This window comes from Oryzias melastigma, linkage group LG11 (genome assembly GCF_002922805.2).
Source record: "Oryzias melastigma strain HK-1 linkage group LG11, ASM292280v2, whole genome shotgun sequence".
In the NCBI taxonomy this organism is placed as follows: Eukaryota; Metazoa; Chordata; class Actinopteri; order Beloniformes; family Adrianichthyidae; genus Oryzias; species Oryzias melastigma.
This window is the reverse complement of record NC_050522.1, coordinates 10,690,734-10,715,994: the sequence shown is the minus strand read 5'-3', so window position 1 is coordinate 10,715,994 and position 25,261 is coordinate 10,690,734. Positions and strand designations below refer to the sequence as shown.

At 35.5% G+C, this 25,261-nt stretch overlaps 1 protein-coding gene across 3 annotated transcripts in view; it reads right to left on the bottom strand.

Moving 5' to 3' along the window:
• The window catches only part of trps1 (trichorhinophalangeal syndrome I), a 132,886-nt gene that overhangs the window by 105,621 nt on the left and 2,004 nt on the right, over window positions 1–25,261 (bottom strand). For all 3 annotated transcript variants that reach the window (XM_024298416.2, XM_024298431.2, XM_024298408.2), the window contains exon 2: window positions 4,708–5,170. In XM_024298416.2, coding sequence (XP_024154184.1) covers window positions 4,708–4,720 — 13 coding nt within the window. In that variant the 5' untranslated portion in view covers window positions 4,721–5,170. The remainder of the gene's footprint in view (window positions 1–4,707; window positions 5,171–25,261) is intronic.

Below are 25,261 nucleotides of genomic sequence, written 5' to 3'. Positions count from 1 at the left end.
TTAGGACATTTACATTTAATCCCAGTTTAATAATAACTGTCTAAATACAAATGGGCACAATTTCTTCCCAGTTATATGAGGTCTTGATAATGTTCTACTAAAACATACTCACTTTGGCTCTTCTTTCTTTTCTTTTTATTTTTTAAAGACAAAGAATTGCATGAAGTACTGTCGTAAATATCACACTTTCTACTTCCCTTTGGACCACTTAATGTCAATTACATTTTGCAATATGGGATGTAGTTATTTAATTAACTTGATTTTAAATAATTAAATATACCTAACTAAGAAAAAATAATAACATAAAAAGAACTGAAGGGCATGTATGTCTGTTAGAAAATGTAAAAAAAAGACATTGTAAGTTACAGAAAAATAGACATCTAAATTACAAAAGAAGAGAATGTTCCTAACCTTTCCTGTGTGGTCAAAATCTCAAGCAAAGACAATTTCTAACACGTCAATTTCCCCCAAGGAAGTAAAATCTTGTTACTGCAAAACTCTCTATATACACAACTAATACCTTGAAAATAAGCACACCAACTACATAAATGTATATTACCTAGAAGCATCAAGTAAATAACTGTTATTTTGAGTTTCCCAACACTTAATTTTCCAGTTAATATTTTGTGCCATCATTATTCCATAGTCATTCCCTCCACTGGAAACACAATTAAACCAACACAGCAGTGTACTGTTAAACCTTCTGCATTATGTTGATGGACTTAGTCAGACTTGGAATTGGCGGGACACATCAATTTGCAAAAAAAAAAAAAAAAAAAAAAGGTTAAACTATTTGTTACATCCCAGTGACTTGGTTGTTATTCCTCCGTATAGGGATCACACATCAATGAAAGGGTGGGGTCATCTGGACCCGATAAGATAGCACAAGGGTTAAGATGCAGTCACTGCCGTCTATGACTCTCACAGTCTCGGACAACTGAAAACCCCCCAGTACCCATACGGGTCAACCCCTGAATGGGTGCATGGAACTAAGGCTTTAGTTGGTTGTAGTGGCTGCTTGGTACAACATCTAAATACGCCACTGGCCTCACAGCTCCATAAAGCATCAATCCTAACATTTTGCCTAGTGGTTCTGGTGCTGTTGGCCGGGTAGTCCCATCTGTAAATGTAAAAGTCTATGAAAGACTCTGACAACACTTGAAAAACGTAAATAAAGCAGTTGGAAATCCTGCAGATTAAAGGGTGTAATTCATGATGTAAAAAGTGTACGTCAAGTCTGTCAAATGACTAATATTGGGCAAAAGTTGTTTAATATAAGAGAAATATGCCCTACAAGTATACAGAAAAAATATTACCACAGCACACTATTTCATCTGGATAAGCAGACCCAGCAGCTGACTTAGCAGAAGTTTCTGTACCTCACACAAGGCTGCATCAGCATGGGGATTTTTCTTTCAGACAGACTAGAGGCAGCACACAGCTGTATAGATCACCAGCATATGGACTAAATAAATACAGCCTGCAAAGAGCTTGTTAACACTTGTTCACTTGGCTACAACACAAGTTTGGGGGCATATTGAAGAAAAAAGCAAACACACCCACATCTGCCTGTCCCAGACTAGATCTTACATGCAATATGCATACCTGCAGACAGATTCCCATTCAAACCAATAGTTCCGTGACAATTTTATATCCTTTCAAGCAAATGTACATATGTTCAATACTAACATGTATCAGCCATAACTGATTTCTCAATTTTTTCAAACAGAGTTGATAAAGGAGCACAAAGAAGCAAACACAAACCTATTGTATCGACCTTTGATTGATTCCATGTCATTTGTATTAGTCTTTCATTAATAAACTAAGAAATTAATACTTCTTTGTAAATCTGTATTTGCATATTTAATATATTTTATAGGAATTATTTAGTATATTTTGTTGTTCTGCAGCTGCCATTGTTTGTATCGTTGTGTGCCCAATTTCCGTCTGCACAGCATGATGAATGGATATGTCTCACTAGCCTGCAGATATACTGAAATATTCACACAAAAGTCATGAGTGAAGACCAACACTGTAAACTACTGTAAAGCTGTAAGGAAGTGAGGTCATTACACCCCACAACAGTAATTTACTTTTGACACATTTTGTGTAAATAAATCAGAAGGTATCCCTGTGGCATGCAAAGAAACATTAATATTTGGGCAGTTTTTTCCCTTTAGTTGACCCTATTTTGCCAAAATTTCATACGTTCTTGTTCCCATTTGGTTCACATATTGTACTTATCCATCTCTAAATGTCATGCAGTAATGACAGATACTTGTTTGGGAGCATTATTGGTCAAAATGAGCAACTGACTAAGAAAATAAATAACTTGAAGAAGATAACATGGCCTCAGTTATTAAGCTAAATCAATTTCTCCTTGTAAGATATTAGGGCCATAAAAACTAGATGTTCTAAAGAGCATCATCACAACACCTGCTTCCATTTTTTTCTAATTGATTCGAACACTTGCGAGTACAATGTTTTCTCCACCATCTTAGCACCAAATTATGATGCACCATCAGTAAATGGCATATTTTCAAACTTCTGTCTCCAAACTATTAAGCGAGACAAATGCAACAAGTCAGTCAGACTTCATTAACCCTTGTGCTGTCTTATGGGGTCCAGATGACCCAAGCCTTACATTGACATGTTATCTGTCCCATGACAAATGTGGATGAAGGTGAACAGTATTTCATGTCTACCACCTCCAGTGAAAATCAAAAATCATTTAAAAAAATGACCTGACTCCCAACATCAACATACCTAGGATAGAACAACAGTCACCTGCATTCACAGATACTCTAGAACTTGTTTGTAACATGTTAGCCAAGATAGAAGCCTTAGCATAGTCTATACCTGAAACTCCCAACATTGTTTTGCAGCTCGTACAACAAAAAAAACCATTTATATAGCTAAAACAAATGGAACAGTGACTACGCTAACTCACAACTTTTGTTAGTAGCACGTAAAAATAAATAAATAAATAAATAAATAAAATCATAGTCTGACACCAGTACACATTAGCTGCATTAGCATATTCAAAAAATAACGCCAAACATTTTTGACAGGGCGCCGTGTCCTTCTAAAAATCGCTTTGAAATCACTAAATGAAACCAGAGTCAACAAATAAGGGGCTTCAAATTATAAGGCGCACTATGCTTCTTTTGACAAAATGAAGGCCTTTAAGTGCGCCTTGATTATGTTTTCTAACTTAAGACATACTCCTTTAACTTTGTATCTTCAGCCCATCCAAATACAATATTCTTTTCATTTTAAAAGTCAATTTTTCAACCATTTCTTCCAAATTTTCAACAAAGTTTATTTGAAAGCAAACCAAAACACATTTTCAGATGGACTAGGATTCCTTTTATATCTTTTCAAGTGACCTTTCACACCTACGGTGCTTAAATGAAACAGACTGTCCAAAGAAACAAACTAAAATGGTGTATATTCGTCCACAGGAGATAAGTATTCTGTACAAGGATGATCAGTACAAACAAAGAACAGAGTCTTCGAAAAATAAGCTATAATATAGGGGCAGAAAGCTACAGTGCGTTCTATACCCAAAGGAACTTACACAGCATAAACTGCACACTTAAAGATTTCCAGCAAATCTTGGTTAACGAAAACAACGTAGGTGTAAAAAAAAAAAAAACACTACTAGAGTTATGATGCATTTGACACCACAAACCACCCGCAGCTTTCCACTCTTACTTACATAATAGTACATCTTCCTTGCATGGTCTGTAGTATATTAACTCGTGAGCATGTAGCAAAGACAACCACAGAATGCTTGTTTCAAATGAAGACATTAACACTGATATAATCCTCCGGTCAGTCATTATCGTTTAGCAATCCAGAGTAGTTAGGACAAACTACAGTGAATACATCTATCAAAAAACCTTGGTTAATATCATACTCATGGTAACAATTACTTAGATATTTGGTGAGACGTTTAATCATTGCCAACCAATTGACCAAGCAGCAACCTCTAATTTTTCCTGAGTGTGAGGAACTAATGAGTTCTGCTAATGAGCTTTACTGAACTGGAATGCACCAGAGCAGCCTGGATGGATGAGCAGGAACTGTCTGGCCATAACTCAATTGTTCAACAGTAGAAGTGTATATATATTTTTTGTAGGTGAGGAAAGTTCACAATAACTAGAAAAACAGTGATGTTACCAAGGTACCAAGGAATCAGGTCAGGATTTTTTAACACTTTAAACTGCCTGTAGTAATATTGTTAAGAAAATTAACTGTGTGTATTACTCAGCCAAGGTTATATAAAACAAATCTTGGTTGATTTCTCGAGGGGTTAAGCACACCTATTAATTCAATTAAAAACACAAACACACAAAAACAATTTCGTCAAAATAATAATGATTTTCTAAGGTTTGTTGTCACTTTCAGCAGGATTTCTTTTGATAAAAATGTTTCTAACACAGTTAATAAAGGTAAATGTGTCATTGCCTTATGCACACCCATCCAACATGACAATATTTTTCTGGGTTTTTTTTTCTTCCATTTCCTGAAATATTTTTGTTCAAATAATATATAAAAAAATATTTCATTATATTGGTTTAATGAATATTTTTTAATTTATTAAATTAAGTTTTATTTTCAAATGAAATAAATTGTAAGCAACTGTCATACTTTCGCAATTGCGAAGGTTAAATGAACTATTTAAAAAAACATTAGTCCTACCTTGTCTGGTCATCAGGTTATAAAGACACCATGGCAGACTTCTGGCTTTGGCATCAGCTCTATTAAAGCAGCTCGAGTCAACAAGGTACCTTAACAGTTGCTCCAGGGGCAAAGGTCAGCTACTGTTTCTCTGTACTCCACAGTGATGCAATGGAAAGTAGAAATCAAATGGTAGACCTGAACTACTATCCTTTTGTGTCCTCAGGTCAACTCCTCATAGGTCCCTGAACACCAGGACCAAAAAATGTTCGGCAGCCCTTTTACTTGTGTTTTAAAACCTCAAGCGGCATTTGCAGCCACTGCTTTGGGGCTGTTGCATGGTGTCCATCTAACCAGCATTGCAGCGTTTGATTAAATGTGTAGTAGATCCAAGTTGAAGTGGAGTGGGTCTCGTGCTGTCTTCTAGCTTCTTTGCTTTTTCTCACAACTCTGGTTTACATCCATCTTTAAAGTTGTCAACATCCTGGAAAAAGAGGAAGAGAGGAAAAAGTGAGAGCACGTACTTCTCAGATACACCATATTTCCTCTATATTTTTAAAATTACCTTAAGAAATTAAAACAATTAAAAAAAACATTTGTTTTTTGAAAATCAATCTCCTGTTTCCTGTAAAAAAATGTCTTCCGCTTGCCTCATGCACACAAATCCTTGATCATGATCAGATCTTTGTTTTCATTCTACTACTAAAACTGGACTTATATTTTAATCAAGGTTTGAACTTTAAGGCTTTAGACAAGAAAGAAAAAGTGTGAAAATTGTCATGTATGTTTGAGAAAAGTGTATGCCTGCAATAAGGGGTTCTACAATGTTAAAAAAATCTGTAATCATATTTTGCTAATGTCACATATTGCGGGTTATTTCTAGAGTGTAACCCCTCGTGACAAACGACGGAATCCTATATGGCATTGAAAAAATAAAAAAAATAATAAATAAATTACAAAAGCACAATCTCCTACATTTTTGTTTAGGTTTCAGCAATGAAAAGAAAAATAATTAAAAAAAAGCTTAAAAAATGTAAACTGCATTTCTTGTTCAATGAATTCCAATCATTGACTTCATCTGTGTCAAGGGTCAGAGCCAAAAACCGTTGGTACAGTCCAGATTAATACTTTTTCACTGAAGTAGTTTAGAGGTGTCAGCAATTTTGTGACAAATATACTAATTTCATAAACTGCAGAAGTGTCTAACTCTACAAGCATTTTTGCTCTACTAATCACAACAATGCAGCAATCGGTAAGTCATTTTTCCATTTCAAGCTTGCAGCAGCAGTGACCGTTGACAACAATATTTCCTTTATTTTGTAACTTTAGCATTAGGTCTTCAATTCTCAGTTCCCCCTTTTGTTGCCCCAACCACAAATATCACTCCACCCTCTATGTCTGTACCACCCTCTCTCTGTGTGCCAATCGTTCTTCTTTCCATCCTTACGGCCTCGCTCTGCCTTTTACCGCAAATCTAAATCTGAGTCTGTATTTATCTTCAGCCAGTTTCCACAGGCTGACCAATGTGTGTGCATGTAGGTGTGTGTGTGTCAGAGAATCAAATATTCTCAGAGGATAGACCACTGTTTGACATCTACATTATTATTATTAGGGAACAGATTAATCCCAGAATTAGATACAGGAAGTATTCTTACTCCCAGATTTAACTTTTCAGTGGTTCACCTGTAATCCAGACTTTCAAATGCATCACTACACTTCCAAAATGAACACATCGAAAGGCTGAGAGAAGAAAGTGAAACAGTTCAAAAAAGTTTGCTGGCATGAAATGTTTAGGACAGTATGAGTCATTACTGAAGATGAGTCATTTTGAAACCCCTCGTTCTGAGAATGGCAAATGTCAACCGGTGAGGAGCTTAAAAAAAGCAGGCATAAAAAGTTCGACTCATGCACCTCATGCTGTAATCCGCCAGACGTGAAGCTAACCTGCATGCACACAGACCTGCTTCCTGTTGTTTTAGGACTGACCACATCTTGGTATTAGCAATTAAGAGCTGAAAGAAGTTTTTTTTCAACAGTGATGGAAAGCAGAAGGAAACTGGAAAGCAACTTTTTTTTTCTTTTCATTAATAAAACAGCAGAAAAAGAAAATGGAGAGAAAAGTTTTAGAAAGACTTAGCATACTTGTACAAGTATTTCCCCTATAGAACTCGTCGACTTATTTGCTCCATCACTGTCTTCACCGCCTCGTTTTCATTCACTTCTTTTACTTTCTCCCTAATATAAACCCTATTTTCACATCTAAAGCCAATCAACGGTGACCTGTCTTCCCTCCTTCCCATCATCAATCCAATGCTCAGCTTTCTCTCATTTTCAAATGCTTCATCTGTCTGTTTTTTTAACTGTCATTGTAGCTGAAACTCTCCCCTCGGGCTTCCCCCCCTCACACCGCCCCGTGAGCGTGTGTGGTCTGCTCTGACTATAGACCGTTACATTGTCCCAGACAGGTTGGACCGCGCCACTAACCAGCAGAAGAAGATGACTGAGGGAGGTGGGGAGCGGGGGTTCCTAGGGAATGTTTGTTTTTCTGTTTCCAATTTGGTCCAGCTCGAGGAACTCTGCACTGCGCTCCATCTCAAACACACCATTCATGACGGCCTGACGCACATGCTCACACACACAGCGCCCACTCAGTTGCTCTTTCTCTTGGCGAGCTTTTCGGCAGACACACACACTCACAGACTATCTCTAAACACAAGTGAGCGCACTCCGCTTTATATTTTTCCAGCTTTAATCCAAGTCATTTGATGCATCTTTGTATTTTTCTGATTTTGTTTATTCCATTTCAAATGCAATGTTGGACTGACTAATCGTTTCTTTCTTATTTTCACTGTAATTTTTGTTCTTCCTGTCCTGAGGAAAATTACTGTTTTTGAAAGTTCTTTTTGAAGTGTCTTTAATGTAATGGAGACAGACTAAAGCTCCATGTTCTACCAATTAGAGCACAAAGACTACATTGTTTCATACACTACACAATTCTTTCTGAAAGGTTTTGTTGATTAGCTTCTTTTTTTTTTCTTAGTATTATTTTAAATATTTTATAAGTACTTTTTAAAACGTATGTTGTTCTTGGCTGTTGTAAAACCAAATCTTCATTAACGTATCCTTCAGTTAACATTTAAAGATATTTACCAAGCAACCTTGTAAGCATCAGGTCGAAAGTTTAAGATTAAATCATATATTTCAGATTTTTTAAAACGCAATAAACATAATCAAAAAAATTCATTCTTATGGAAAACGGCGGCTACAGTACTACTTTAACTGTTAATCCACCCCAACTACAATTTGTGTCCAAATTAAAAAGTAGCCCCGTTAGGTTACTTTTGCATGATTGGACATCCCCCAATGCAAAGACCTAATATTATTAATATAAGCATGTACAGTATTCCCTTGCTATATCGTGGTTCATCTCTTGCAGTCTGACTGTTTAATGAATTGTTTTTTTTAAACATCCACTGTGTTGTGCGTCCTGATTGGCTGTAGATGTTTTCAATCAACCTCGTACGTGTGTGTCTCCAGTAGAGACACAGCACGTCCAGTTTGCTCGTCATCCATCCATCAATTTTCTTATCCCGCTATATCCCTTTCAGGGTCACGGGGTGCAGCTTGCCAGAGTTACACAAATCCTTGATCGCAAGCAGATCTTTGCTTTCATTCTACAATACTTGACTTGCTTTTCTACAAAGTTTTGAACTTAAAGCATTGAAACAAGAGAGAAAAGAGTGAAAATATAATGTTTGCCTGAGAATAGGGTAGTGAGGGGTTATACAGTGTTATTCCTACTTGGCCAATTTAATTTATTTTGAGTTATTTATAGAACGTACTGTATCCCCCGCAAATTAACGTGGGAAGACTAGTTCTAAAATTTGAGTCGGATGCTAGCAAGTAATCCCTAAAAGCTGATGTACGTAGCTCGTCAGTAAAATGTATTAAATGTTAATTTTGGCATTTTTGTAAAAGAACAAAAACCTTTCACTATTACCAGTTTACAGTACCACCGTATGCTCGTTATAGCAAGTTTACGGTGGTACCTCGCTATGATGCCATTCACCATTTGCGGTAGCACTGTTAGAGATTTTATTACTGCTTTGTTAGTTTAGTATTTTTAGAATGTAGTTTCTGTGAAAAATGAGGGAACACTGTTAAAAAAAAGCATAGATTTAAGTTCAACAGATCTGCTGTAGTGGGGAAAAGAATTGTAAAATTTAGATTTATTTTTTAGACTCAAATGATCAATTTCTAAAGAAACTCATCACTGATTATTTAAGGGAACAAGATTTAAAAGAGTTTATGACTCATCATGAGCAGAGTGCAAAAGAAGCAGAGGGTTGCTCTTATCTTCCATCAATGATGAATAATAAAAAGAAAAACTTTTAGCTGTGTGAAAGGCTTTTCATAATCTTTTGCAATAACTTTTTTTACAATGTCAAACTGTATGCAGCTCTAAATCCTAAATATATATATATTTTTTTTTTTGTGGATTGGACAGAAGTCTGAGAGAGCATATCTACATTTTCTTCTGCATGGTGCTTTTTTTTTCTTTTTAAAGGAAATGAGTTTAAAGTTCCTCTTAAAATAGTGAAAAAATATTTCATCAAGTTTCCTTTAGCTAGAAAATGTTAATAGTAGTTGGGAAATAGATAACATCAAAAGCAGGAGGAGCACCTGAAAACAACAGCTGATATACAGTACATGTCAAAAGTAGGTAATGCTGCCTGTCATACACATCATGCAGAACATTTGACTATTAAGAGACATTCTCTTAGCTAAAATTAAGCAGATTCAAGATATAAATAATGAAATGGTCCCACTCTGATCATCTTTTGATCCATTGTGGGTTTTTTTTTTTTTTTTTTTGTAATTGTGTGTTTTTTGCCTAAATCAAAAATATGCAGCGTTTTCTAGAAAAAGGTTTCTGCAGAACGGCTGGAGTTTATTGGAAATCGAACACTGAATTTTGTGCAGAAATTGTAACAAATGCAATCTTTTTCAAAGAACACATTTTTTCATCTACTACGGATTCACAACAACTGTAGTAAAGAAAAACTCAAATGCAATTTGAGCTTAATTTTGCCACAAGAACATGTTAAAAACACGTTTTAAGAGATGCGTCTAAATCTACTAATTTTATCACACTAGTGTCCAATTTTATTTTAATTATTTAATTTATTTTAAATCGATAAGTTAAGGATTGTACTAAATTTTTGGTGATACAGGCTGATTCTTTTATCAAAAACACTAAAATCTATATACACTTCTTATTCATGTGGAATTTAAAGATTTAAATAATAATGTGTGGCATTGGACAGAGAAATGCTTTTAGGTATTGACATGGAAGAAACAAGCTTATGATCGAACGTCTTTTTGTTTGCATCGTAGGAACATAAAAAGACAAAGACAGTAGAAAAAAACAGAAAGAGAAACTGCAGTTTGCCAAAAATTAATAATTCACTTCATGATTTTTTTTTTACCTTTTAACCAACATAATCTTGTTCATATCTGTGGTTTTCAGTTGCTCGATCAATTTTCAATACGTATCTACATCGCTAACCGATAATGCTGTCAATCCCGCTGCCCGATACATATCTAATATCGTTTACACCTCTAATATCTACCTAAATCAATCCAGTCCTTAAATAAGTATACTCTTAAATGTGGTTTTCTGGCAAGTTGTTTTGTCTAAATGGATCAGAAAATAATACACAACAGGAGAAAATATAAATGTTGCATCTTATTTTTTTCTTAAATGGGACACAAATCTTTTGACCCACTCGTGGGTAAGTAACCTTGAACAACCAGATTGTTCAGCTGCTTATGTGCCAGCTGTGGGTGTGGCTTGTCTCTTTAGAACTATAAGTAACACCCAAAGCTTTCCCGTTGTGCTTCAACATAGGGGAAACAAAAGTTACTGAAGACTGACTTTTCCATCAAAGCAAAGTCTTTCTCTCAGTGCCTCATTGTGCATTAAAGAGGAACCATAGCAGTAGTATTGATAATTTCTTGATGCTCAGAGTAAGTTTTAAGACATGTAATGTAAGAGGATGCAAGTTATGCTTTTGTTTATTTTATCACCGATACTTCAGAGAAATTTTGCTCTTTATTTTTAGGTCAATATCATTTCTTTTAACTAAATGTTCCTAAAACAAGTTTAACAGCTTTTTGTGCTATCTTATGGGGTCCACCCTTACACTGATGTGTGATCTGTCCCATGACAAAGGTGGACAGGATTTCATGTCTGCCACGGACACTAGTGAGGATAAAAAAAAATCCTTGGCAAAAAAAAAGTGCACTGTCTTGTGGGGTCCAGATGACCCCACTTTTAACGTAAACATACCTAGGACAGCACAAGGGTTACATATTTAAAATACCATCTGAGTTTTGGCAACAGTGTTGCCAAACACTTTCGACTGCCGTAGCTCTTCAACCATTGACTATAATTCCAGCAAATTCTGAAGCAGGAGAAACAGCCTTGTGCTAATATGCAGCCCGCAACCAAATACATTATAACTCTTCAACCATTCACGCAATTTATGGGAATCTGCTAATTCTGAAGAATAGCAGTTTCTTCCTATTATGCAACACTTTACGTTAGTAATGAAAGCTGCTTTTCTCCATATCAGAATCAGTTGATCGCATAACTGGTTGAAGACTTATACTAGTTATGGTGGCGTGTGTTATTTAGGTCTAGCCAGTGACATTTCTGATTTAAAAGGGTTAAAGTACATGGAATTTTTAAGAATGTTGCACTCATGTCTTTTACCAAAGATTTACAGATGTTCAGAATAATAAAACTAGAAAGTTGTCTAAAGGAACCTGTTACATCTCAGAAGTATGAGAATAAAGCTTCCCGATGAGTAGTAAACTGCTGCAGTGATTGTTAGAGGAGAGAAACTCACCTACCACAGTTAAAGGCGAACCCGCATTTGCCTTGTGAACGGTGTTAATGTCCTGCACTGATGTACGATAGGAGCAGGGAAGCAGGAGCTGCATAAATCAACACAGGACTGTTGATTCTGACCTTGTTCTCTGCAACTAAAACTCTCATACATCAAAAATAATGGAGAACAAACTCTGCTTCAGTGGTGGTTGTAGGCGTAATGGAAGGAACTAGTAGCTGCATAAATCAACAAGTTGATTGTTGACTCTTGCCTAGCTGTCTTTTCCCCCAAAATATGGAAAACAAACGGCACTTCTGTAAGAAACTACTTGCACACAAACACACACATCTGAGCGGTTAGCCAGACCTATCTGATGATTTTAAAGCCCACGCATACACACACCCTGTACGTCTATGTGTGTCACAGTTTGGTTTGTCTCTGTCTGGGTAAGCTCAAACATTACGTCAGACACACACACACATACAGGTCCATATTCTCTTTGCTTCACACTTGCCACTCAACACCACTCTTTCCCATGTGCGTACACACACAATTTCCACTCCTGGAATATCAGACATTTCCTGTAAGCACCAGGCCCAATGGGAAAAACGTCTGGAAGAGCTTCAGATGGTTGCATGCAGACGCGCACACACACACAAAAGAACATTTTAAACTTACAATGTTGACATTATACTTCTTTTTAGAGCCTTCCATCTGCACGCTGTCCGAGGGCAGCAGTGTGTCCCAGCTGAGCGCTAGTGGGTATCTGCACTGAGATTTTCAGACGCTCTGCTTGCTAGCATCAAGACACAAAGGTGTAAAAAAAAACTGGACCACTATGGTTCACTGTAATTATCCCACAGATAATTTTTCCTTGTAAAATAGGAACGTAAAATTCTAGTTCTACTAAGATGTATACACTTTTCTAGAAACCAGTGTTTGAATCTTAATTTTAGAAGGATTTCAAGAAGATAAACGTTTTCTTTGTCTCCGTTTTCTCCCCTTAAACCGCCTGTGAACAGCTGCTTATTTACATTTTTTTTTGTTTTTTTTATTGAATCAAAGCCATAAATTGCACGTGCTGTCATTTATGGTCTGGACTCGATAACTGTTGTTCACAGCCTCAAAAGTGTGAACCCATAAAGCAAGTAAGCAGAGAATAGAGGTGTGAGCTGCAGCTGTTGTGACCAAACTTCCTCAGTCTCAAATTGACTCGACTTAAGAGCTTTGTCGCCATATTCCATGGGTTTTAAAAGGCTAATGTACAGCACAGAGCTAAACAAACCCCCAAACATTTGCTCCACTTATTCAGCTCCTGGTCCCAGTTCATGGTGTCACTCCTCTTTTCTTAACTCTACCTTTGTATTAAATTTAAAATATAATGCTGCCTCTTCCCAAGTATTATCCAGGAGAGGCTTTATAAATTCTTCAAAACTCTTAGCATAGTGTAAGAAGTATCCAAAAATTCAGATCTATTCCTGAGAATTTGAGTACAAATTTTTGCAACATCCGAGATTGCCAATCTGCTTTCTTTATATTTACTTTATTTAACTTTTATTTATCCAGGCAAGACAGATCAAGACAAAAAAAAAAAATCGTATTTTCAATTGTGGCCTCCCACAAGGAAAAAAATGTTGAGAAGGAATAACAAAAACAAGTTGCAAGAGACAGAAAGAAGACAGGTAAAAGACAGCAATAACACAAGACAATCAGAAAAAACTATAAAAATAATTAGAATGATAAAACAAGGTTACAGCAACATTTTTCTGTAGGATTATCATTATGATTCATTTAAAAAAGTGTCTTTGAAATAAAAGTGTCCAGTCTTTTTTATAAACTATTCCAGTCGAGTAGAGTGTAGAAAAAAAAATCACTTTAAACAATTTAATCGTCTCTATAAAATGCAGAATAATGTTGGGATTTAAGTACATAAATTAAACAAACAAAATGTGCTACTGTCCCCTGGAGTAAATAAACTTCAGAGTAAAGTGTACTTATTTTCAAAGTAAAGATGTCGAGTGTTTTTCCCATCAACATAAATGAAAAAAAAGACTGAAGTTCAGTTACTGTAATAATTTCTAAAAAGAAGCACATTTGTATTAAATATAAAAATATATAATGAATAGATTAGAATAAAAAATGTGATGAATATCCATTTAAAATCTTAAAATAATGTGATCAATTTGATGAGATGAAAAAGGTTGCTTTGTAAAGCCTGTTTTCTAGCTGTTAAAGAGTCATTTTTATTTAAGTGCTGCTGTGTCTTCATTAACTTTTGTCATCCATCTACTGGAACTATAGTCAGAAAAACTTTGAGGAATGAAAAAAACTGTGGAGAACATTTTCAGGATGTGTTGCATAATGATCCAAAATAACAGTGACATTTATGTTTTGTTTCCTGCTGTAGTTAAATAGGAAGTTGACAAAAAAAATCTTTAAGTGCAATATTGTTTCAAGTGACAAATACCATTTCTTTCTTGATAAATCATGTGTTTTTATTTGATATCTTTAATTATTTCTGTTCTAAATCAATGGTGATTAAATACACATATTTTATTTTTTTATTTCATCCAATAAAAAGACATACAGCAAACATTCAGACACATTTAGATTGAATAGTAAGAATTGTAAAAGATTTTTGAATCGATCTTGATTTGTGAATCGAATCAGATCGCCACCTTATTAAGCCCCAACTACACCATAAGAAAATAAGTCAAATAATTTTACTGAAGGGTAAAATACACAAAAGAGCTCTTGTTTGATCTCACCCTACTTGACATAAAGCTGCTCTCAGAAGCTGGAAAGATAAATCCAAAGTAGTCCTCTTGTTAACACGAGGCAAAAACTCATCCTGAACCCAATAACTGCTAACTATTACAAGAGTTGCCTGAGCTTTTTAGTTGCATGTGGCAAATACCATTAGTGTCTGAAAGTGAAGTGCAATCATGTGCGGTACACGATGATGAATGTCACTGTGAATGGAAGAATACAAGACAGAAAAGGGAGTGGTTATTTAAAGAGATTACACCTTTAATCACGCAAGCTTTGCCCTGGTTTTGTTAAACTACACCCTAACAGGAAAAGTGCTGACGTTTTCATACGACAGAGGAGTTCATTCTGACCACTTAAAGAGAGAATTTGCAAGAAAAAGAGAAAGAACGAACCGCTTCTACAGCTTGGGTGAAATTGGCCCCTGAAGAAAAAAGGAATAGGGACAACTTGTGTGTGAAAAAGTAAAAAGCCCAAAAGCCATGTTGCAGAACAAACGGCGTGCCCCCCACCGAGCTATTCCACACACCCGGACGCTCGCTCTCACACATAGACCCTGAGGAAAATTTAACTGTCAGCCGTAAAGTTTTCTACCACAGCGAGCAATCTTTTGCCCCCTTTTCTCGCCCCACCATTCCCCCTCTTTACTAGATTCAAACATGTCTGTCCTTTGGATGTCCATCTCTTCTTCTTTCTATGACTAATACTTGTTTCAACTCTGTTTTATGTCATATATTAGAGTTCTCATGAGTTGATCGCAGGCCGTTTTATTTAAACTTTTTTTTTCTTACACGTTTCCTCTCCATCTTTCTATCCCCCTGCAGCTTTAAGCTAGCAAAAAATATCTTCATGTGGCGATAACTTATCTCCTCTTTCTTACTTTTTAATAAACTAAAAACTACATTTCCTTTTACCATCCATCTGTCCTACGTTCATCCACCCCCTCTTTTACCCCAACAACACACACACACTTCTGACCATGGGCTTCTGGCACCCACCCTTTTGGTGCTCCTGCACAAAGGTCTGAAAGACCCCCAGATGTGTGCCCCCCTCATTTCCATTTCAAAAACAGAGCCACCTCCCTCCGTCATCCATCTAGATGCACGTCCACTTTTTAACACAGTGAAGACTTGCAAAAACACACTGAAACACACACCACTAAGATGACTTTTTACATTTATATTTTTTTCCTTTACAAGATAGATATGAAACTAAAAGAAGTTCCACACAAATACGGACCGTGACAAGTATTATAAATGAGATTCTTGAAGAAAGAGAAGCAGACCGCCTGTGACTGCTGATGTGAAAAAAACTTCCTCTTTTAGAGACAGTCAAAAAACATGCTGACTCCAAATTTTTTTTTTTTTTTTTTTGACTGGAAAGAAGAATAATGCTGATGGGAATAAATCTGGCAAATCTCTAAAGTTTGCTTCCGCTTAATGAGCTCAGAAGAATTTTTTTGCGATAATTTGCATCAGTTACGATTGAGAAAAGCTTGCCATACTTTACAAATGTTAAATATTTACATTTTAGCTTGTAACTACTTCGGTAAAGTAGTTTTCAAAATTTTACTGGTCAGAGGTAAACTGGTTAAGGAACACCACCATCGTATTACAAATTAATTTGTTTCCATTATTGTGGATTTCCAACTGTAATAAATTTGGATTTACCAGATCTGTACTAACTTTCATCGGCAAGTATTTACAGTCTTATTAGCTCGTGCAAAAACTTTGTTTAAAAGTTTAACAACCAATAAAAAATACTGAACTCTTCACAGGGAAAACTGATTTTACAGACAAATGAATGAACAAGTAAAGGATTCAGAAATTGAAGATCATAAAGTATTAGTAGTCGCCGATTTTTTATTCCTACGATGCAACCAGAAAATGAGGTATTCCATAATCATAATTGGACAATATCATTTGAATTAAGACATTGTAGGTTTATTTGACTATAATGTAAAAACAACCAATGGACAACGCACAAGATGACGGCAAAAATTGATCAAGCCATCATTACAGTCCAACATGTGGGAACACTGACATTTTCAAAGACGTTACCATACATATAATGTTCTGTTAGTATGATTTTAATGTGGATAAACAACAGTGGGCAGAACTTTATGAAACTAAAATGTGAATGGATTTGACATTAATTCTTGTTTACTTGTTTATTTGTTCACATTTTTGATTTCCACTTGATTATCATGCAAGAAATACAATCTGGAAAAATTTGACTCCAATGTTCAGTACCAGGTATTTTTCACTGAGTCACACTGGTGGAATTTTTGGCTAAAAGATGTCCTAGATTGATCTTAAGTCAGTGAATCGGATCAAATCAATCAAAATTAACCGATATCAACAACCACAAATTATGATGTGAATACATTTTTTGTTAAAATGAATGGTTACACCCCTATAAAGTAGCTATTCTATTTAATCCATATATTACTATATCAACTGTTCCTCTCACTCATACAGTGTATTCAGCATATTTTAATATTTAAATGTAACTGATATAGGAATAGGACATTTAACTACAGATAATTCAAAACTTCTTGTTTGGAAATAAACCTCCATATAAGATCAGAAACAGTAGTCCAAATATTGAACTCACAAGTGAAGCTGGTATGCAATTTTGTAACATTTCTGATCCAAACCTAAGAATAAGGAAAGGTTTTTTTTTAAACTAAAACAAGTAATAAAAGTTTCTATAAGAAAAAACTAAAGAATACATGAGTTCATCGCTTAATCAGAGTTTATCTTTTCTTAGCATACTGTGTTCTGACTTGCTGTAGACCATTGTCAATCATGCTCCGTGCTGTCTCCTGCATAGAATGCATTCAGTTTGCCAAATTTACATAAATCTTCAATCATGAGCCGACCTTTGTTTTCATTCTATAGTAATAGACTTGTTTTTCTATAAAACAAGAGAGGAAAGTTTGAACAAATCTTTCTGAGGAAAATTTATAAAGCTTGTCTTTCTAAAATCCTACTTTGTGGATTTCACCTGTCACAGGTTATTTTTAGAGCACAACTCTCACAATAATCACTGTGACAGTGTTAACATTTGAGCAAGCATGGTGATCTTTTCTTAGGTCTACAGGTGTTAACCAGAAGAGGTTACGTTATAACTCAAGAGTGACCCACGTGAAGCATTTGAGTCATTTTAGCCACTATTAAGTTGTCCGATTCACAGTGTAAAAGTACTTTCAGAGCGCACTGTACCTCTAAAACACAATGAATTTTTTCTGCCCTTTCCATCATGCTTTTCAGCTTCAAAATGCAATTTTTAAAAAAACTGCTTGGATACACCACTAGCAGTTTCCCAAACTTGAAACACTGAAAAAGCCAGTGATTGCTTGAATTACCAAGAAGTATTTGCAATCAAAAAGTTGGAGCATTGAATAATGAGGTTTTTGTGGTTTAGCAAAGTAGTAAATTGCTCTTGCTGACTAAATATTATACAAGCTGGTTAAAGCAGTTGAAAAAAAAATAATGTCTCTTTCTTTGACTAATATGAGACTATAAACTTCAAAAACAATAAAAAGATCCACTGAGGTATTGCAATGTGGCTAAATGTATCATGCTTTCTTTCCTCCTGTAAGGAAAATTAGTCCAACGCTTCTCAAAGTTGTGTGGTTTGAAGCGAAGCCCTGCGGGCATCAGCTAGAGTTGTCTTCAGAGCTGGAGCCTCTAAAGCCCAAAGCTGCTCCTGCAGAATTATTTTAACAAAAAAAAAAAAGAAAAAGAAAGAAAAATCAAAGCTGCAGAGAACAGGTAAAAAGTTTGCCAAACTGTCTCAGCTGCTCTTTTCAGATAGAAACGTCAAGCTAGACCAGAGGCAAATTGAAGAAATCTGTGTATCTCTGTGACATCCTCCTTTTCTTTTTCTCCATTGTAGCAGCCACCTCCAGTTACATAAAAACAACTACACAACAAGCTAGGTCAGCTATTTGTAAGGGGCAGCACTATTGCTAATCTTTATTTTTTACAAGCAGAAGAAGACAAAAGAAACCAAACTTCACTAAAATAACACAAAAAGTTATAAAGGCTACTTGCTTTAATTTGAATTGGAAAAAAGAAACAAAAGTGGCATGTCAGTAACTTAAATCATTGTTTTAATTTGACGGGACGCCATAAAAAGTCTGTCTCTTATAACACAATCAAAGAGAAAACCACACACGGACAGACGCATACATGCAGGCGCAGACTGAGGACAAAGACCACTTTCAAAAGTTACTCAGCCACCAGATGTTTTAGCCTGATCCCAGACTACAATACTAATGGGCTGCTGCAAGTGTGTGTGCAAGTGTGCGCGGGCGGGTGCTTTAAAAAGCAGCAAAAATGAGTCCTTTTCCTCAGCAGGTACAGTAATGACCATTTAAACAAAGAAATAAATTGCCCCATAAAGACATAAACACACATGCATACAAAAAAAAGGATACCTTAAAATTGTAATGGTGAGGGGCGAGTAGCTAAAGCTATGTACACACCGCCCCACACGGCGACGAGCCTGATGTCGTCTGCATTTGTTTGTCGAATAAAGATTAGCAAAAGCAATTCTCCTGGCATGATGGGAATCCACATGCGCCATTATAAGGACACTAGCAATGAACCGTTTCCATTTTATGCGCGATTCACAAGATTTGCACCACTTTAAGATTTCGCATCAAGTCTCTTTAAACTGTATATGCGAACATGTGCTAAATAGTAGAAAAAGAAGAAGTGGAAGACCCTCTCTGATTGTCCAAGTATGAAAAACGATAAAAGACAGCCAATAATAAGCTATAATAATGTCAGACCCTTAATAAACTGACAATAATTAGGTCTAATAAAAGACGAATAGCAACTTTAAAAGAAACAACACAACAGTCAGTTTAACCCTTTAACATCAAAGCTTTAGCTCCAATGTTGACATTATTTTACTGTAACTCTTAAACTGTTTAGTATAATTCTAGTCGTTTCTGTTGCAGAGAAAAGTGGCTTTGCGCCATCTCTCTACAGCCAAATTTAAGGCATTTGAAGGGAAAGGGGTGTCTGAAATAGTTCTTTTAACCCTCGTACTATCATTTGGGGTCAAGATGACCGAAGCCTTACATTGACGTGTTATCCCTCCCATGACAAAAGTGGTCAAAAGTGGGCAGGGTTTCACGTCCGCCACGGACACCAGTGAAAATCAAAAATCATGAGGAAAAAAAAGAAAAACAGTTCTATTCACTGTCTTGTGGGGTCCAGATGACCCCACTCCCAACGTCAACATACCTAGGTTAGCACAAGCGTAAAGGGCAAAGCTTTTGAGTTCTATATCTCTCCGCCATTAGGGTGAGCCGCGTCACGCCGTGGAGAAACGCTTTTCTTCTCATGGGTGCGCTTTGAAGCACAGAAGTTTATATCTAAATGTAAGTAATGAGTTGTTGTTTTAGTATGACTTTTTAAAGTTATTAAACCAGTGTTATGTATTTTCCAAGCGCTAGCAGCTACGCAGTAACGTAGCTGACCAGGGACTATTGATGACGTCATCAAGTATTAGTGCCGTTGGAATTCGAAGACACTACTTTTTCAACATTTCTCCATTACAAGGACTAAATGTACGTGTAGAAGAAGCTGATTGCGTCAAAATTCAAACAGTTAAATACAGTCAGTACGCCAAAGAGTGTGTTATTTAGGTGCTGTCGCCAATATCTCTGGTGTCTAATAGTTAATAAAAAGCATGCATTACCAGCAGTATAAATTCTGTACAGCCATTGCACCATAGTACAAAGAAGCAAAACACTCACAAAAAAAAGAAGCATTTCAAGTGACAAATGGAAAATGTGATGCAGTCAACATGAAGCAAATTTGCTGTGATTGCACGCACACATGCACAGCTTCTTGGTCTGGCTGTTGAGAAGGCTTAGCCTTCAACACAGATATAAACAAATCAGCAAGTCAATTCAATCATAGGTGAGCGGCAAATGAGATGTGACCTTGAAGGAAAAAGATAAGTGTGTTCAGACTCTCAGAAAAAAAGATAGCCATCTATCAACAAGGCCAAACTTGGTAGAAAGAAATGCTAACTAAAACTGAACATTAGATGTGATATAGAGGCAAAACTAACACAGTAACTAAGGGGATTTTTACTGAAAAATATGAGATTTGTTGTTAACAGACAGCAACCACATTTAAAAAAAGGCCACAAAAAATCTTGACAACCCTTTGCTCCATTATTTTGAAGAGTTTTGTTAGAACTGATTGTAGTTTGTATGGCATACCGAAAGAAAAATCACAATCTAACAGATGGGCTGATTCACAGCAGCACCTGCCGTGGAAACCTTATCAAAATTACTCACTTGTAGGCTAAAAAAGAAAAAAAAAACACTACCCAAGCAGATTCCACATACTACATACAATAAATAAATAAATAAAATAACTTTTTGCTGGATTTAGCACGCCATACTTGAGTAAATTGTGCTCTCAAAATGTACTAGCCACGCAGCCTTTTTAGCTTCAACACAAAGAGGCTTACAAAGTAAATCACATTGAAATTCATGCCACTTATGCCACTGCCACATTTTTCCATAGTTCATTTTCAGTGTCTGCCCGCCGGGTGTTGTGTGAAAGCCTGCACATGAGCACAGATGGAGCGGTCCTCATAGGAATCAGAAGCGCACTCTGTAACACAAGTTCTGATCGCTGTGTGCGGCACGTCTTGAATGTTACTGTGAGTTTGTGTCATTTTATTAGAGCGTTTGACGACAGACTTTACATTAGAAAAGTTGAAGGAAAATATGTCCCAGCTAAATCAGATTTCAGATGCAAAAACAGACGACAGTTCTCTGATGGGGCTTAACTTGAAATAAGTAAAAAATATAAATCAAACCAATTTTCAAATTAAAAAACAGGTAAAGTCGATTAGTCAAATTCATATAATAACTTGCTCCTATAGTACATCATTATCTTAATTGCTTTTTTTATTAATTGTGTTTGTAAAAAGAATTTAAAAAATAAGGAATTGAACCATCAATGAAATCCAATTGATTCTGTAAATCAAATTTGCACTGATTTATTATTTTGAGAGGGACATCCAACCATACCTTCAGGTGTAAATAAAAAAAGTACTATTAAGGGTTTTTGACAACAAAATATCTCATGTTTTGGTTTTAAATAAACACAAGAGTGCTACAGTATAGGAAACATCAACAATTGTTTTTTTAAGTGTTATTTATTATCTGCTGTTTTTAATAGATTTATGGTGTCGAGGTAATTCCCCCTAAGATGAACAACATTTCAGTTTAGCATTTTGACAGCTAATACAAACTTTTGTATGATATTTTGTTTTCTTGAAAAGCAAATACACTCTGTATTTGTCATAAACTGTTATTAGCATGAGCCTCATGTGGACCCACCAAGAGAACATTTTTTACAAGCTAGATTAAATATTTTTAAGCATTTTCTTACTAGCTGAACTATTACCTCAATGATTAAATCTTCTTTTTATTTCCATCACATGTATGCAACATTTTAGGGTTTTTTACCCAAAATAGTTTAATTATTTAAGAGCAAAAAAAAGAAGATATTTTGGAAATAGCTTAAAGTTTGAAACCTTATTTGATGGAGATTGTGAGTGCAACTAAACATTTTAAATCCAAAGCAAACACATCAAAATGCAATACAAAAGGAACAAATTATTTAAAAAAATTTTTGATTTTTTTTCTTTAAGTACACAAAAGTCAAGTAAAATCCTTCAATCTTTGCCAGAAGTTGAAGAATCTTCAAACTAGTGATTGACTACTGAACATGCCTATGTGCAGGAAGCCTCATGGTGACTCACACACTGCTGAATCAAAGATCTCACAACTCAAAGTGCATCCCACAACAACAACAACCCAGCAGGTTTCAGTTACTCGCAAGTCTATGCAGAAAAAGCAGGAAGTGATTTTCTTATTACTTCTAATAACAAAGGCCTGAGGAAAAAAAAAAACTGTTTTTCAGGGTGTAAACACATTTCACTAAAACACCATTTATCAGTTTTTACTGCATCTTGCAAGACAAACTGTCTCCTATCTAGGATATATGGGTAAAGGAGAAAAAAAATTCATCCTGCTGTTAACCAAGACCATGTGCTGATTATCTACTGCAGGCCATCAAAAATGTAGATCTTATAATCTAAAATAGAACAAAGATGTTGGAGGCCAACTCAAGCCTAAACAAGACTGTACAAACCACAGATATAGTGCGGATGACATTTTGGGCATTTAACAGACGCTCATTTCTAGTTCCAGTAAATGTAACACGATCATGGACTCAGATCCCTGCAGGCAGCTAATAAAAAGTCACGAAAGGCCCAAAACAATATGCTTGGACAGTAAAATAAGTCAAAAACAATTGTGACCTTGAAATATGAGAAAAACAGGAGACTGGGTTATAAAAAAAAATGCTAGCAACACAATTGAAAGCCAGTTAGCTTCGAAGAAGGTTTTTTTTTCTTTAAATAAACTATCCATGACAAATGGGTGTTTTTCTTTATCTGAACTGCAGGCAGGGCCGAGATGAATAGCAGCTTATTGCTCTAATAGATGCTATCTTTTCCTGCTTATTGGAAACAACGATAGTTGGGACAGTCGCAATCAAAAATAAATGGGATTAGAGATTAGAAATGAATAGGAGTTGAGAGTTTAAAAAACGCTAACTCTTTCATGATAATTCTTCTTGGAATTATACTGACTGTAGGATTTATTTACATAGGAGGCAGCGGTGATGCATTGAGATGCTCGGTGAGCTGAGAGCATTTGTCAGTGAGGAAATGTGTTGTTTACATCAAATTTAGAATTTAAAATTTATTTTACTTTTCTGGAATTATTTTCCTTTCTTGAATATATTTTATTTTTGTACTGTTTTTGTAACAAAGCATTGTTTTAAATGCAGCAAAAGTAGAACTTTTTGATTTAACTTGTTATTTTTTTATGTAATTTTTAATTTGTTCTGTTCTGATTCGCCCTTTTGCGATGCTCATTTTAAATTTAGCTTCTTAAAGATAGCAAAAGAAGAAATCCACACAGGTTTCTTGAAGAAACTTAAATTTTTTTCCGTCTTTTTTTACCCCTAAAATGCACCAGCTCCTGCTTCAAAATGACCAAAGACAAATCCATGGCAGCCCACAAAAATCGGAACAGTTGTTCCTCATGTCTTCCAGGATATCAAACCATCAATAAAAAGACGGGAGATACATTCCAGCTAGTTGAACAGGACGTTTCTGACTCTCCTCTCTCCATGTGTTTCCACTGTTTCTCTCCCTAAACTTTCTCCCCACAGCCACAGAGGCTTCACATATTGCAGCCATATGATCAAGCCGTGTCGACCACGCGCACACGTACACATACATGAGAACGATCTTTACAAGGAAACAACTCTCTTTAGGAAGTTGTCAACTCTTCACATGTTTTAAAGCAGCTCCAAACGAGGCAGGGAGATACAATACTATCCAGTGTCTAGAAAACAGTCACATTTAAATGTCCCTATACAACATCAAGACATGAGAGGGTCAACTTTTAGGTTTTTTTATTTTATTTTAAGGGAGTTGACCACATTTTTGAGTTGACCACAGGAGTGGCATGTCAGATCAAAAGCCAAAACGCAGACAGACAGACAAGGCAGACCGGACAGACCTACAAAGCCTGAAAATATTACTGACTTCATTAGTTTTTATGAGAACTACTCACAGATTAAAAGCACATGAGCATTATTTCCGTGCCGCTTTGAGGTGCTGTGATGATGATCAAAGTAAATGAGCTAATTTTAACTAGGGATGCCACAATCCTCGGCTTAAAACTGAACCGTATGTTATATCATTGAACCGAATTGTGGGAAAAAGGAATTGTTGCATTTCTACTGCATGTTTCGGTTAAAAGTGTCGACGTATTTATTGTTAAACAACAATACAGTGGTCCCTTGCTATATCGTGGATCACCTTTCAAGGTCTCTCGCTGTTTCGCCAATTTTTTTTGGAACAAATCTGCAAATATCTTTTACAGAGCATTGTGTTCTGAGTCCTGATTGGCTGTTGACTTTATCAATCCATACAGTATATCCTGTTCAGAATGTGTTCTGTTTGACAAATCACACAAATCTTCATTTGCGATCATATCTTTGTTTTTATTCAATAATATTGGAATTCTTTTTTTTTTTTTTTTATTTAACTAAGCTTCAAACTTTAAGGAGAAAAATGTGAAAGTGTTATTATCTGCCTATTAAAAATGTATAACTTGTGTAGTTTTTAAAGCATTAAAACATCTAGTTTCACCTATCACAAGTAATTTCATATAATGCAATTTCCACATTAAACAAAGGTTTCAACCTTGTTATTCGATTATTAACTAATTTAAAAAAAGTTACTAAATTTTTTTTCTTATTGTTGGTGTTTTCTAATATTCAAGTCATACATCAAATTGAAACAAAACCCTTGACTTTTACCCAAATGTAGGGAAAGTGGGTCATTGAATTCCTAATATTAACACCATCACTTTAAAAAGAAAAAAATGCAACCAAAACAGAAAAATTATCATGCTTAAGGGAAAGCTTAAATTAATGTACGGTTACAGGGAAATAAATAACGCCAGCTTCAAAAATTGTGATCCATCTTTTTTTGTAACTTCAAAATACAAATGTCAATAGAGTAAAAGTTGGAAAATCTCAAATCTGATCTCTCTGATTTTATTTTTTTGAAAATATTAGAAACTTTTCAGTTTTAATACTTTGTACGAAAAAATAACTAACTTTTTTCAGATTTTAAACATATATTTTAGCTGTCAATATAAAATAATCTGAAATAAAGTCAAACGATGGGTTCAAATAAGAAGATTATGACTTTCCTAGAGGCAGACTGGATTAATGGAGAAAAATATATAGTTTAACAAGTGAAAAAATATTCAT